This window comes from Grampus griseus (genome assembly GCF_964374135.1).
Source record: "Grampus griseus genome assembly, chromosome: 9".
NCBI lineage: Eukaryota > Metazoa > Chordata > Mammalia > Artiodactyla > Delphinidae > Grampus > Grampus griseus.
The window spans coordinates 26,885,480-26,899,531 of record NC_139003.1 but is presented as its reverse complement, the minus strand read 5'-3'; the positions used below and the strand labels follow the sequence as shown (position 1 = coordinate 26,899,531).

At 38.4% G+C, this 14,052-nt stretch overlaps 1 protein-coding gene across 1 annotated transcript; it reads left to right on the top strand.

The window, feature by feature from the left end:
• Positions 1 to 1,254: 1,254 nt before the first annotated feature.
• On the top strand, positions 1,255 to 8,059 carry SPAM1 (sperm adhesion molecule 1; the record flags this gene model as incomplete). The annotated part of the gene is made up of 3 exons (XM_082661695.1): positions 1,255 to 2,211; positions 2,908 to 2,997; positions 7,442 to 8,059. The coding sequence occupies 3 exons, from the start codon at positions 1,255 to 1,257 to the stop codon at positions 8,057 to 8,059; spliced, it is 1,665 nt and encodes a 554-aa protein (XP_082517821.1).
• Between the last annotated feature and the right edge of the window lie 5,993 nt (positions 8,060 to 14,052).

The following is a 14,052-nucleotide window of genomic DNA, read 5'->3' as shown; positions in this document are numbered from 1 at the left end:
ATGTTTTCTTGTAGGTAATTTTTGCAACTACCAAATGTTAAATACATAGCTTGGGACCTCCCTGGCAATCCAGTGGTTAAGACTTTGCCTTCCACTGCAGGGGGTGTGGGTTCGATCCCTGGTTAGGGAGCTAGGATCCCACATGCCTCCTGGCCAGAAAACCAAAACAGAAAACAGAAGCATTATTGTAACGAATTCAATAAAGATCTTAAAAATGGTCCACATCAAAAAAAAATACGTAGCTTAATTTCTTATCCTTGCCTCAGACTATTTTTATTGTACCACAAAATGCACCATAACGCTTCACATTGTGACCATCCGAATGACAATACAATCTCAATTATCAAAGATTATAAAAGAATAAAGTGCATCTATTGCTTTTATCAAGCTAGGCCAGAACCAATCCTTTTAGTGAAAGATATAAAGTCATAAAATATTTTATTAACTTTAAACATGAGTGTACATTCCTTTGAGATATCATGGAGCACTGTTATAAACAGCACTTCAGCTCACCCCTCAATAGGAGATTTTGTTTGATTCAATAGTTTCAAGCAAACTTTTGACTTATTACCTCTGGCAGAAGTGACTTTTGCTTCCTCCTGTACATGCCTCCCTTAAAAAAGAAAAAAAAGTTGAAACGTCACAGTTCTATGAGAGGTGTTTTCACTTTTTGGCAGACCACTAAAAAGTGGTCTTTCATGAAATAACGAACTTGAGAGGTTCAAGTTGGAATTTATTTTTATTTACCAGTCTTTGGCTAAGGCATTGCTTGGTACGGCATTCTGCACAAGTAGAAAGGCACAAGGAAAACTAGCTGCATTCATTTCTCTGCAGGTTCAATAGTGATTTGGAGAGACGAGACAAAGGCCACCTATTATAGGATTTGTATCATACATAAGAGAAAATAATTTGATTGATTCAAGCACTGGAGTCCTCCATCTTCAAACACTGAATAAGACTCCCTGCACTTAAAGTTGAGAACTTGGTAAAGCTTATAATCTCTGTTACAGAAATGTAGTGTAACAATATATTCTACATTTCTTTTTTTTTTCCCAGTTATAGATGAAGCAACTTGCAAAACGTTCCTAAAACATGAAGAAGAATATTTAAATGTAAATTATCATTATACCTCTTTAGCCATCAAAGTGGCTTCATTCCACTCTCTCTCTTCTGTGTTTATATCTTGCATCAAATATTAGATAAAGCAAAGTGTGTAGAAGAAATAAGTGCTTTTCATAGTCATTCCTCTTTGTGATGGGAGTACTAAGGCTTCAACATACCTCCTTTGGGAGCTTTGTTGTGTCCAGTGGAGTACCCCAGGCAGTGTTCACCTTCCTTCTGGTTCCATGTTGTTTGACTATGGATTTCACAGCATCTCCTCTTATTGCAAATATGTCTTTCCTTTGGGCCTGGAATGCCCCAACTGACCGTTGTGCTAGAATATTTGACACGTCTCCAGATCTGAGCTTCTTCCCTTTAGTAGGATACCCCCAAAAAGGTGCGACAGGAAATTTTATTACATTATTTTATGCTGATAGACTTGGCTACTATCCTCACATAGATGAAAGAACAGGCAGAAGTGTGCATGGAGGAATCCCCCAGATGGGATCCTTAAAAGAGCATTTGGACAAAGCTAAAAAAGACATTTCCTATTACATGCCAATCGACAACGTGGGCTTGGCTGTCATTGACTGGGAAGAATGGAGGCCTACCTGGGCTAGAAACTGGAAACCTAAAGACATTTACAGGGATCAGTCTATCGAGTTGGTTCTGCAACAAAATGTACAACTTACTTTCCCAGAGGCTGCCAAGATAGCGAAAGTGGAATTTGAAAAGGCAGCAAAGAGTTTCATGCAGGAGACTTTAAAATTGGGAAAATTACTTCGGCCAAATCACTTATGGGGTTATTATCTTTTTCCTGACTGTTACAATCATAATTATAACCAACCTAGTTACAATGGAAGTTGCCGGGATATAGAGAAAAGAAGAAACGATGCACTCGACTGGTTGTGGAAGGAAAGCACTGCTCTTTTCCCATCCATTTATTTGAATAGCAGGTTAAAATCTTCTCCACAAGCTGCCCTCTTTGTTCGTAATCGTGTCCAGGAAGCCATCCGGATGTCTAAAGTGGCCAGTGCTAAAAGCCCACTTCCAGTTTTTGTGTATGCCCGTCCAGTTTTTACTGATGTGACTTTGCAATTCCTTTCTCAGGTAAGAAAATCAAGGTAAGAAGGCTATGGAATATTGTTCATAAATGGTGTTTAGTGGGACTGAACATAATTTTTGAAGGGAGTGAAATTTAACTTTTAATAACCTTTAGGAATATGCACCCAGGTAGTTCTCCATTATTATATGAATGTAAAATAAGAACATGTTTCTTCTTTTCTTTTTTTTTTTTTTTGGCAGTACGTGGGCCTCTCACTCTTGTGGCCAGAGCACAGGCTCCTGACGCGCAGGCTCAGCTGCCATGGCTCACGGGCCCAGCCGCTCCGCGGCATGTGGGATCTTCCCTGACCAGGGCACGAACCTGTGTCCCCTGAATCAACAGGCAGACTCTCAACCACTGGGCCACCAGGGAAGCCCCAAACATGTTTCATTTTTAACGTAATCATATAATATCTTAGCAGTCATGGAGAACTGGGTAGTATAGACAATGTATTATCTCAGTTCCTTTCATTTTTTCTTTTATGGGCCCGGTCTCTTGTCAATAGAAGTAATTAAAATAATAGCAGAAAATTTGTGTTTTTCTTATAGTAGGGCAGTGGTGACATAAAAGGTAGAAATAAATAGTGGTGAAATATTTAAATAATTATTGTTGGGTCAGCATTCTTGGCTTTGGTGTTATTGTCCTATGTATAACACTTTCATTTTATTCCTCCCTGTTAACTCTTTCTACACATTTACCAGGGTGACCTTGTGAATACAATTGGTGAGAGCGTTGCTCTAGGTGCCTCTGGAATTATAATGTGGGGAAGTCTCAATTTAAGTCTAACTAGGGTAAGTTGAATTGATAGGAAATAGATGAAATAATTTCTACTTTTAATGTTTTTGAGGATTGTTGTGGGATTGAATAATAAAATAAGCACTATGTTGGGCACAAAGTAGTAGGGGCTCAATTGATAGTGGCTAAGTCAAACTATCTTTCATTCGTGTGGTTGTGTGGTAAGGCTGTTTTCTAGTGAGGAAACAGAAATTTGGTGAGATTAATTGAAATTCCCTAGGCTGCGTGGCTAAGAAGTAGCAAAAACAGGACTACAACCTTGGTTTCCTTATGTGGTGTTTGGTGTTTTTTTCTACTATACCGTGCTGTGTCACTTCTCAAAAGAGCTCAACTAGTCAATATGTATTCACTCATTCTTCCATTCACCCAATTACTGTTTATTAAGCACTTTTATTTAGTTAGTCATTTAATGACAGTTTACCATGGAGGCCAACAACTGGGGGCAGGGTGTGGGCAGTTGGGATTTAGTTACTTTTTGAAAATATTACTAAATTGTTCAAAGTTTCCTTAAGGGAGAGGAAAAGGAATCCTTCTTTATTTTCCACAGGTTATATTTAACAGTGTCTATTTTAAGTAAAATTTTAAGTAAAACTTGTTTTGTTAGGAAAAATGTTGGTTTTGTTCTGTATTCACTTTCTGCTAATGCATTTTCTTCAGTTCAAAAAGACTTTAACTATCATGACCTAAACCTTTTCTCTCTTCCTTTATTTTCATCCTTTTTTAATTCTCCATATGAGGTCTTTATCCTTCACCTCTTCAATCTTCTTGACTCAAAGCATAAGTAAAACTGTCACATGGACACTGCTGAGTTGGAGCTGAACTTTTCCTTCTCTGATGGATGTGGAAATATTAGTGACATAGGTGCCATGGAGAATGTCTAATGAAGCTCTTAGCCCAGATGTCTTATCCTAGGACCTACAGAGAACTTTATACTCTAAGACTTTATACTAGACTTTATACTCTAAGAACAGATCTTTTGACATCTTGTCCTTCAGATAGACTAGCCATATTTTTCCTTCATTTATAAAGGTACTTAACTTTGTGAAATTCTTTTAAGGTAATTTGAGCCCTCCTACCTATTTGGTAGACTCTGTTGTATCTGGTTTGATCAACAGTAAAGAGAACTAATAAAAAATATAAGTTCAGGGAAAGGTATATGTCCCTTTTGCAAAATCTTCTATACGGTAGAAAGTTATTTAAGAATTATAATTCTTAAATATAAGAGTATTCCTAGTTTTTATTAGTTGTTTTCTCAAACCTACAAACTCCTTTCTCAAGGATCCTGTTAATTCTACGATAGAACAATTTATAAATTCCCCATACTATTTCCTTTTTTTAAAATTTTCAGAATTGAGAACTCTACCCTTACTCTGATGAGGAATGAATCAGGCATTCTCCAATTAGTAGGATGGCATGGCATACTACTTGTCACATTTTTTTTAATTGCACTTTAATCTTAGATTCATGTACTTCTACCATGACTCTCAAATCACTTTCAGTATTATTCATACAGGGACAGTCCTTCAACTTTAATGTGATGATTTTCTACTTAATGACACTGCCTTGAAATTGTTCCCTGTGGACTCTGTTCTATATATTTCTGCTACCTTTCCCAATTTATGATGATTTTGAATGTTAATTCTGTCATTACTTCCCCTTTTTTCTATGTCATTTGAAATCAATAGAATCATGGATTACTTGTGTTTCCTGATTCACTGACAACTAGAGACAATGGTAATTGCAGTTTACTTGTGATGACTGAATTGATTTAAAACAATTGTTATCAAATGTAGGCAAAACATTTCCTTCCTTCCATCTTATGAGATCAAATGGCGTGACAGAGCCAGTTTCCACTGGTCCCAGCTCATGAGACCTGATTGTTAAATATTCAGAAATTTTGTGAACTGTTGAACACAGCCATTATTAAAAATTAAATTATAAAACTCAGAATAAAATTAAGTATGGTAAAAACAGAAAGTATTGATAACAAATACTTAAAATGTATCAATTATTTACTTTATTTTACTATTATCCATGCTTTTGAGGTTATTTACACCTACTGTATCTGTCTAAGCAGAAATGGTATTGTGTAATGGTGTGCTACTTCACACCATACTACCATAATGGTGGGGTAATTGGTCTCCAATTCTGCACTCAGGGATGCCAGGTTGGTAGCTTAAAATTGGCCATGGTAGGAGTATTTACACCATGGGTATTGACAAATGCTATAAACTAGGCTTTATCTCTTAGAGAAACAGTTTTAGATCCTTCCAAATATTGCATCTTGTATAGGCTCATGATGGTCAAAACATTCTCATCCCTTTACTCCTCTTCCTGTCTAGTTCTTGTCTCTGTAGACAATTCCAATGTCATCTGATCTTGGTATAAATTCTCATATGTCCCTGGCACCGGTGTTAAAGTTGGAGGGATAGAAACAATATAAAACAATAAAAATATTCGATGTGATAAATTCTATGCAGAAAATTAAAATAGAGAGCTGTAAGAAAGTAGACTGGAAAGGTGTCTGAGAAGGCTCTTGTCTAATTAAAGCTGTGATCTGAATAACAACATGGAGTCAACCACGTTAAAGATGAGAGGAAAGAACATTCTGGGCAGAGGGAACAGTAAGTGCAGTTTGAAATGAACCTGCCACCCCTGTGAAACAATTAGTATATCTAAGGCCGAGTGGGTAAGGGAGAGTTGTACAAGAGCAAGGAGAGGTTACATTCCATCAGGCTGTATACAAGTTGAGAGAAGTTGAATTGTATGATAAACACCATGTAAAGCTATTGGAGGGTTAAGAAGAGGTTTTCTATTGGTACCATAAAAATTACAACAAACAGTGGTTTAAACAGCAGAAAATTATTATCTTACAGTTCGGTAGTTCAGAAGTCCCATATGGATCTTAGTGCTGTAAAATCAAGATGTCGGCAGGGTTGCATTCCTTTCTACAGAAAGACCCTCATTTGCTCATTTGGGTTGTTGGCAGAATTCATTTCCTTGTGTTTACAGCATCAAGATCTCTATTTTCTGACTGGCTGTGGCTAAGGCGATTTCCAGCTTCAGGAGGTCACCGCATTCTTTCCCTTTTGGCCTTCTCCTCTATCTTCAAAGCCAGCAATGCTGGGTTGAGTCTCCCTTAGCTTTGAATTTGTCTTCCTTCTTCCAGCTCATTTTAAAAATCCAAGCTACATTTTTAAGGACTTGTGATTGAGCCCATCCAGATAATTCAGGATAACCTCCCCGTCTCAAGATCCATACCCTTAATCATATCTGGAAAGTCCCTTTTGCCATGTAAAGTAACACAGTCACAGGTTCCGTGGGACTGAGGTAGGGACATCCTTGGAAGGCCCTTGTTCTGCCTACCACCGATGACACCACCTCAAGGAAGGCAACAGGAAGTAGATCCAAGTGGAAGCTGTGAGGTTCCTCAACTTGCCTGCCCACCCGCCCACCACTTCCTTTGATCTTTTACTGAAGGACTAGCACTGCCAACTCACTCCATGGGACTGCTGATCATGAAAGCAAGCAACTACCTTCTACGTTCTGAAAAGGACGGAGTCCCAGTTTTAGAAAGTATCAGTTTCAAGATGAATCATTTTAGTTACTCATCACTCATACTCTGCCAAATAAGTATATCTGTAAAAGAGCTGTCATAATTCGCCCATACTTGAATTATACATTAACATTTAATATATACTCGGTTGAACCCGTTTAGTTGTTTTGAGCTAGCAATTTAGAAACCACTCTTTCCAACGCCTAAACTTGTCTGACAAATGTGATACTTATTACATTTATTTGTACTTTATATAATTTATACATTGAGGGCTAACCAATGATATGGGGCCCTGTGTTAGCCCTTTTATGTACTTTCTATCTTGTCATCTTCACAACAACCCTATGAAGTAGGTGCTATAATTACCCTTATTGTATGATGATGAAGCTGAAACACTGCCAGATGAATTAACTTGTCCAAGGTCTCCCAGATAGGAAACTAAGACTTAGAACACTTAAGAGATTCCCAAGCTCACACAGCTAGCCATTAATGGAACTGTGACTCCAATCCGGACAGATGGACTCCAGAGCCCATGCTCTAATTCCTCCACCCGCACTGTACCATTCTGCCCCTTCCACCCCCATTAGTTTATGAATTATTGAGGAAGACCGAGGCTAGAGTATACTAAACCTCAACTGGTCAATTATTTAGTGACATGAAATGGCATGTGAAACTTACAAATGTTACAAAAAACTGTTGGAATAGTCTTGCTTGTTCAAGTAAAAAAAGATAAAACATTTCCTGCTGTTACTGGTTCTCGGTTTTGTGTGTGTGTGTGTGTGTGTGTGTGTGTGTGCTTCCTTAGAAATTGCTTAATGTAGTGAATTAATTCACATATGAACCAACTTGGATGTTAATAATCTGATCTTCATATAATTTTACAGGAATCTTGCATGAACCTAGACAATTACATGAAGACTACACTGAATCCTTACGTAATCAATGTCACCTTAGCAGCCAAAATGTGTAGCCAAGCACTTTGCCAAGAGCAGGGAGTGTGTACAAGGAAATACTGGAATTCAAGCAACTATCTTCACCTGAACCCACAGAATTTTGCTATTCAAACTGGGAAAGGTGGAAAATACACAGTGCATGGAAAACCCACACTCAAAGACCTGCAACAATTTTCCAAAAAATTTTACTGCAGTTGTTATGCCAACATCCACTGTAAGAAGAGAGTTGATCTAAGAAACATTCATACTATTAATGTATGTATTGCTGAAGATGTTTGCATAGATGGCTTTCTAAACTTTGAACCCAGGAATCATTCTTCTCGCTGGAAAGAGATATCTTCTACCACTCTCAGCAATATCTCATTCTCTACACCAACGGTCACAGTATCTCCATGTGTTCCTGGGAAAGATCTCCGTGGGTGCCTCAAAGTCACCTGTTCAGTGGAAGCCCTCTTCAACAACACCCAAGGGGGCTGTCATAGTGTTAACTGGAAAAACACTTCCAGTCAGTTACATATTCAAAACAAGAAAAATGAAACAACCTATTAAAGTACAAATTCAGTGCTTATTAAGCTTCCTGTCTACATTCTTTGTGTTTTTATATTTTTTACATTTTATTTTTAAATTAATTAATTATTTTTTGGCTGTGTTGGGTCTTCGTTGCTGCGCACGGGCTTTCTCTAGTTGCGGCGAGTGGGGGCTACCCTTCGTTGAGGTGCGCAGGCTTCTTATTGCGGTGGCTTCCCTTGTTGCAGAGCATGGGCTCTAGGCGCACGGGCTTCAGTAGTTGTGGCACGTGGGCTCAGTAGTTGTGGTGCACAGGCCCAGTTGCTTTGCGCCACATGGGATCTTCCTGGACCAGGGCTTGAACCCGTGTTCCGTAAATTGGCAGGCAGACTCCCAACCCCTGCACCACCAGGGAAGTCCCTTACATTTTTATATTTAATAGTTTCACTAGCTTATTTTTTTTAAGCAAGTGATGATACCTATATATTTAAAGTTTTATATTTGAAATGTGAATCAAAACTCATGGCCAAGATAGTATTTTAATTTTTTGAGCAAATATTGCTCTTCCATGATCAAATTGAACTTGGAATTATTATTGACTGGTAAACAAGGAATTGTGACCAATGCCTTTAATTTTCAAAATCATAGTGAGGGCAGTGTTATTACTAAATCCATTGATACTACATTTCACTTTTGAAATTCAAAGTAAACTCTTGATAAATAAGATAGCATAGAATTTGTTTTGTAAGATGATATCCAATTTTGTATTTTCTAATTCCCATGTGTATAGCAGATATTTCACAAACTGTGGATGTATATATACTAAGAGGTACCTATTATATTCTTGGTTCTACCAAAGACTGATTGTAAGGCCTATAATACTTAGAGGCCTAGTGTTCTTCTGATAAAAGTGAAGATTTGAATAATGCCAATTTATTGTGAATGAATGTCTTTATAAGTAGTTTTTAATATGTAATAAAAGTGTCAAGAAAATATTAAATGCAATATCTTTTAAAATGTAATATTCTAAGCATACTAGTCTGTCTCAAGCATGTAACTATGGCTTTTAGCTATTTCATCTTGATAATTTGTTCAAGTTGTGTTTTATAAAAAGGTAACCTTTAAAAAGTGATTAACCAAAAAAAAAAAAAAGTGATTAACCCATCAACTTTTGTACATGATTTAATATGTCTTCAGAATTCATATATGAAAATTCTAATTTTCTTTTCATTCTTGATTGTCAAATTTGACAGTCTTGTGTACCTAAAAATCCTTATTTTATCTAAGCATTCACATCCTTCATATAGCATTTATTGAGTGTTTATTCTTTGCCAGACTCAATATTGTGTCACAGATTCAAGGTGAAGTAGCACGCTTCTTGCCATCGGTGAGTTTGTTGCATATTTGAAGAAGACAGACATCGAAAGTGGAAACTTACAACATAATGTATGAGAAGTGCTATAATATGGTTCAGTACGCTCTGGCATACAGACAAGAATCTGAGGGTGTCAGAGAAGGATTCCAAAGATGTCATGAAAGAGATGATGTGTCTATTGCCTTGAAGGCTGAATAGCAGTTAGCTCACATGGAGACACGAGACAAAAGGAACTTCGGTAGGACAGAACGCTGAGTGTGGTTTTAGAATGGTATTCAGTAGATGATGGCCAAATGATGTACTGAAGCCTTTTGTAAACCATACTAAGAAGTTTGGACTTTACAAGGAAGATGCTCCCAAACTTGCTGACCTGATCCATTTTTTTTCCCAGGCACATATATCACAGCATGATATATTTCTCTACTTTTACTTCCCATCACCTTCTTATAATGTAAACATCATAAGGACAGGTGTTTGGTCTGTTTCTCTTGCTGCTGTATCCACAGTGTAATGAATAGCATTTGAGACTTAGTAGGTGCCCACGAAATATTTGCTGAACAAATAAAAGCCAGTGGGGAACCACTAAAGAATTTTAAGTGTGGAAGTTGTCATGACCACTTGGATCCTCTCAAACTAATGCTACCCTTTTCCTTAGCTCTGCCCTTTTCCTTAGCTCTGCCCTTCATTCTCTGCTCCAATTATGATTCTATTGTCAAAGCCGTGTTTTCATAAGTAAGCCACAAAATGAGCCAATTTGGTAATGATCTGGGAAGGATGCTACATATGGACTAGTTTCCTTAGTATACATAAATGGCTGTCAGGTGATTGGGAGTTAGAAAGAATGGAGACAGCAGGTGAATTGGAAAAGGCATGGATTTTGGAGTTGGACAGTTATAAGGGGAACTTCCAACATTTACTAGCTCTATGAGCCTGAGAAAGGTAACTTGGTTCAGCTTCTATTCTAATAAAATGGCGATAATTATATCTTTTAGGGTTCTTGAGAGAATTGACTCATATAATACACGGAAAGAGTTAGCCTTAGAAATAACACAGTAAATGTCTGTGGGAAAGGGATGGATACGTTTTTACTGGGTATGGAAGATGCCTGTATTACTGTTGTTGGATGGAAAGTCAAAACAGTAGACATCTGTCATGGCAGACTTGGCCATGAACCCCGTAAGAAAAGAGGCCACTAAATAGAAAAAAAGACTTGGCAGGAATATTTTGTGTAATACACAACTTTGTATATGGTTAGGTTTGCAGGGGCAAAGTTGTGTTTCCATTTAGATCAAGTATTTTTGCCAGGGATCATGCTTGTATCTGAAATACAAAGAGAATAGTACAGTATCCCTGCTCTTCATGAACTTGCACACTGATGGGCTGCTAGGTATGTAAACAGAAGCTGTCCATAGACGCAGCATATACATAAAGTATAAAAACTGAAGCACTATAAGAACACAGGTTCATCTAACTAACAGAGTACTAAAGGAATTGAGTAATTTAGTTTCAAAAGATATGAAACTAGTTTGTTAGATGCAGATGGCTTCTCTAAACTCTCAAGTATACAAAACCTGTCTCCCTCCCAGCAGAGGGCTCAGTTCCAAAGTTATTAGAGAGAATATATGCTTTTATTTTTGAAAGTGAATTTGAATGGAGAATAGATATAAAATAGGCCATTGAATTTATTGTATAGATATGTTCAATATTGTGGGAAGTAAACAGACATTCACTAAGAGATGCTGAAAAATGATTTAAGGACATTTGCTAAGTAGTAATGAAGACATGAGAAGTGGTGTTAAAAAAAAGCTCTTGGCAGTGAACTTTGGATAAATATATCCATTTAGGAAAATTAACTGTTGGATTCTTAATCTATGCAAACATTATGCAAACACAAAAATGACTAACAGGAAAATGACAGCCCACAAGAATATATAGGACAAAATGAAAAGCAGAAGGCACGAAAAGAGAAATCTTTCCAAAATGCTGACCTTTATTTGGTAATGTAGTAGTAATTTAAAAAATTCACTTCTCCAGTTTTTTAATAAATTGGTTGCTGTCAGTTAATTGATCTTTAGAAGGTGTCTAACCTACTATTGAGGAAGAGGGCAGTTAGGCACATACTACTGTTGTGTGACTAGATATTGGAGGACTATGAGGGTATTTACTTGCCATGTGACTTCACGCTGCAATGTTAGAGCGATTTCTGGCCTGTATTCTTCCCATCTTGCTTCCAGATAACCTTAGGAAACACACAACCACGTGCTTGGGCTCCTAGACATGGCACAATTCCTGGCACAGAATAGGTGCTCAAGAAAGAGTTGAAAAAATGTTGCAATGATTACTGAATATAATTACTATGGACTGAAAGTGAATTTGATACATTTCTAATCCAGTTGGTTGGCTACCATTTTTGTTCTTTGTTGGAAGGGTATCTTTTTTTTTTTTTTTTTTTTTTTTTGCGGTACGCGGGCCTCTCGCTGTTGTGGTCTCTCCCGTTGCGGAGCACAGGCTCCGGACGCGCAGGCCCAGTGTCCATGGCTCACGGGCCCAGCCGCTCCACGGCATGTGGGATCTTCCCGGACCGGGGCACGAACCCGTGTCCCCTAGCATCGGCAGGCAGACTCTCAACAACTGCGCCACCAGGGAAGCCCAAAGTGTATCTATTTTGAAAGCACTTCATTTAAAATTATTTTTGACTTTGGAAATGCTCCCCACCACTCTTCTCTGTTTCTTTGGGTACATGTTGAAAATGGTCTTACTCCTAAATTCCTGTTTAATAATAATAGTAATAATCATTTATTTTCTATATTTGGATGTCTTGACATCTTAAAACACCTTTCTGGCGGGGAGGGACTGCCCCTTCCAGGGTTAGCTGATTCTCAGAGATAACAAAAGACATGCTATTTGATATGGAAACTAACCAATCCAGAGTCCTACCTCCTCTATCTGGCCTCTACACACCAGGAGGCAATACTCCTCTACCTTAAGCATCCCAGGGCCAGGTCCCAGGCAACTAGAGAGCACCTCTATAGCCCTGATGGGGTTCTGGACACACTACCCCAAATATGGCACCTTGGTTATTGAATATTTTAAGTTGAAGGAGTTTTGAGAAAACGGCAGGAGCCAGAAGGTCACTTTAACCCCCTCCCCACCTCACTCTTCTTCCCCAAAACAGACCATAAGACCCTCATGTGAAAGGTGTCCTCTGTGGATCTGGAGGAAAGAAGCAGACTTTTCTCTGAAGACAAAGGGATGCCAAGAAGAATCAAACCAACAGGGCTTGCTAAGTTTCCCCAGTTCCCTACAATTACGTCATACTCCTTAACCCATCATCTTTCTCCCCTACTGCCCCTCTTCATCCAATCTAGAATAAAAATACACAGGTCGAACTGTTTTCTTTGGGTCTTCATATTTTTAATGAAGGCTCTGGTGTCCCATAAAACTTATATTAAATAAATTTGTATGCTTTTCTTCTGTTAATCTGCCTTTGTCAGTTTAATTTTCAGACCCAACTAAGGACCCTAAGAGGGTCAAAGAGAATGTTTTCCTCCCTGCAGCACAAAGCCTGCTGAAATTATTCAAATGAGCCAGTCTTAAACTGTTCACCCTCCCCTGCCTTGCCTTCCCCAAGGAAACGCCAATAAAGGGTGCTGGCTGGCGTAGGTTCTCCCGTGCTGCAGCTTCTGCATCCTGTCCAAAACCTGGTGTTCCTCATGTGATCCTCTGTGTAGCCATTCAGTCACCTTTATAAATTAAGACTCACAGAACAAACGAAAAAGCAAAACTGCTTTTCCCTATGTTCATACTTTGTTCTTCTGTAATAAGTTCATACGTCTCCTTGTTAGCTGAAATGAACAATATGCCCATTTTAAAGTGTGTTTTCTAGACTAGTTAACTTTGAAAGGAGCACCTCTCATGGAGGGGTCGTTTTGGAGGGAACTTTTTGAATTACTGTACCTAGTGAACGGCAGTTTCCTTTGAACTTGAAAAAACAGTGCAATCTCAGCCATGGGTCTAGGATTGATATTTCAGGACTCAGCAGCTTGCTCGTCAGTGACCCCAGCTTAGAGCAGTAAGACTCACGTGATCTGTTTCACATGCAAAACTGCCAGGATTGTTTCAACACAATCCTCCTGCAAAAGATACTGACATTTTGATGACACTGAAATTTGATATGGAGTGGTTAATCACTGGAATGTGAAAACCCATCAACAAAACCCATCAGTAAAATTGAGAACTTGGATATTTCTCTTTTCTCCTCTGCTTGCCATCAGAGAGAGAGGGAAGGAAGGAGGTGGGGGATAGTGGGTGGGAGAGAAGAAAATAAAAGGAGAGAACGATAAGGAAAAAGAACTAGAATTCTTTGCTTTCTGTGATTCCACTGAGGATTCTCATTTGCACAGGATTGAAAAGAATATCTGATGCAGACACAATTAGCCTTCAACTCCCTGTAAAAGCCAAGAGTGGTTGTCCTTGAATGCCCTACTCGGGCTCACCTGAACAAATGTCACTGCCGCCTCCTCCCCTTGCCTCAGACTTCCTTTAAGAAGCAACAGTGATGAAGCTACAAAGTGGTGGCACTCTTTGGAATGTGCCAAATCCGCAGGGAGCTATATACTTACAGGTTGTGGTACAAAGTCACTAAGATTTTAAAAGTACT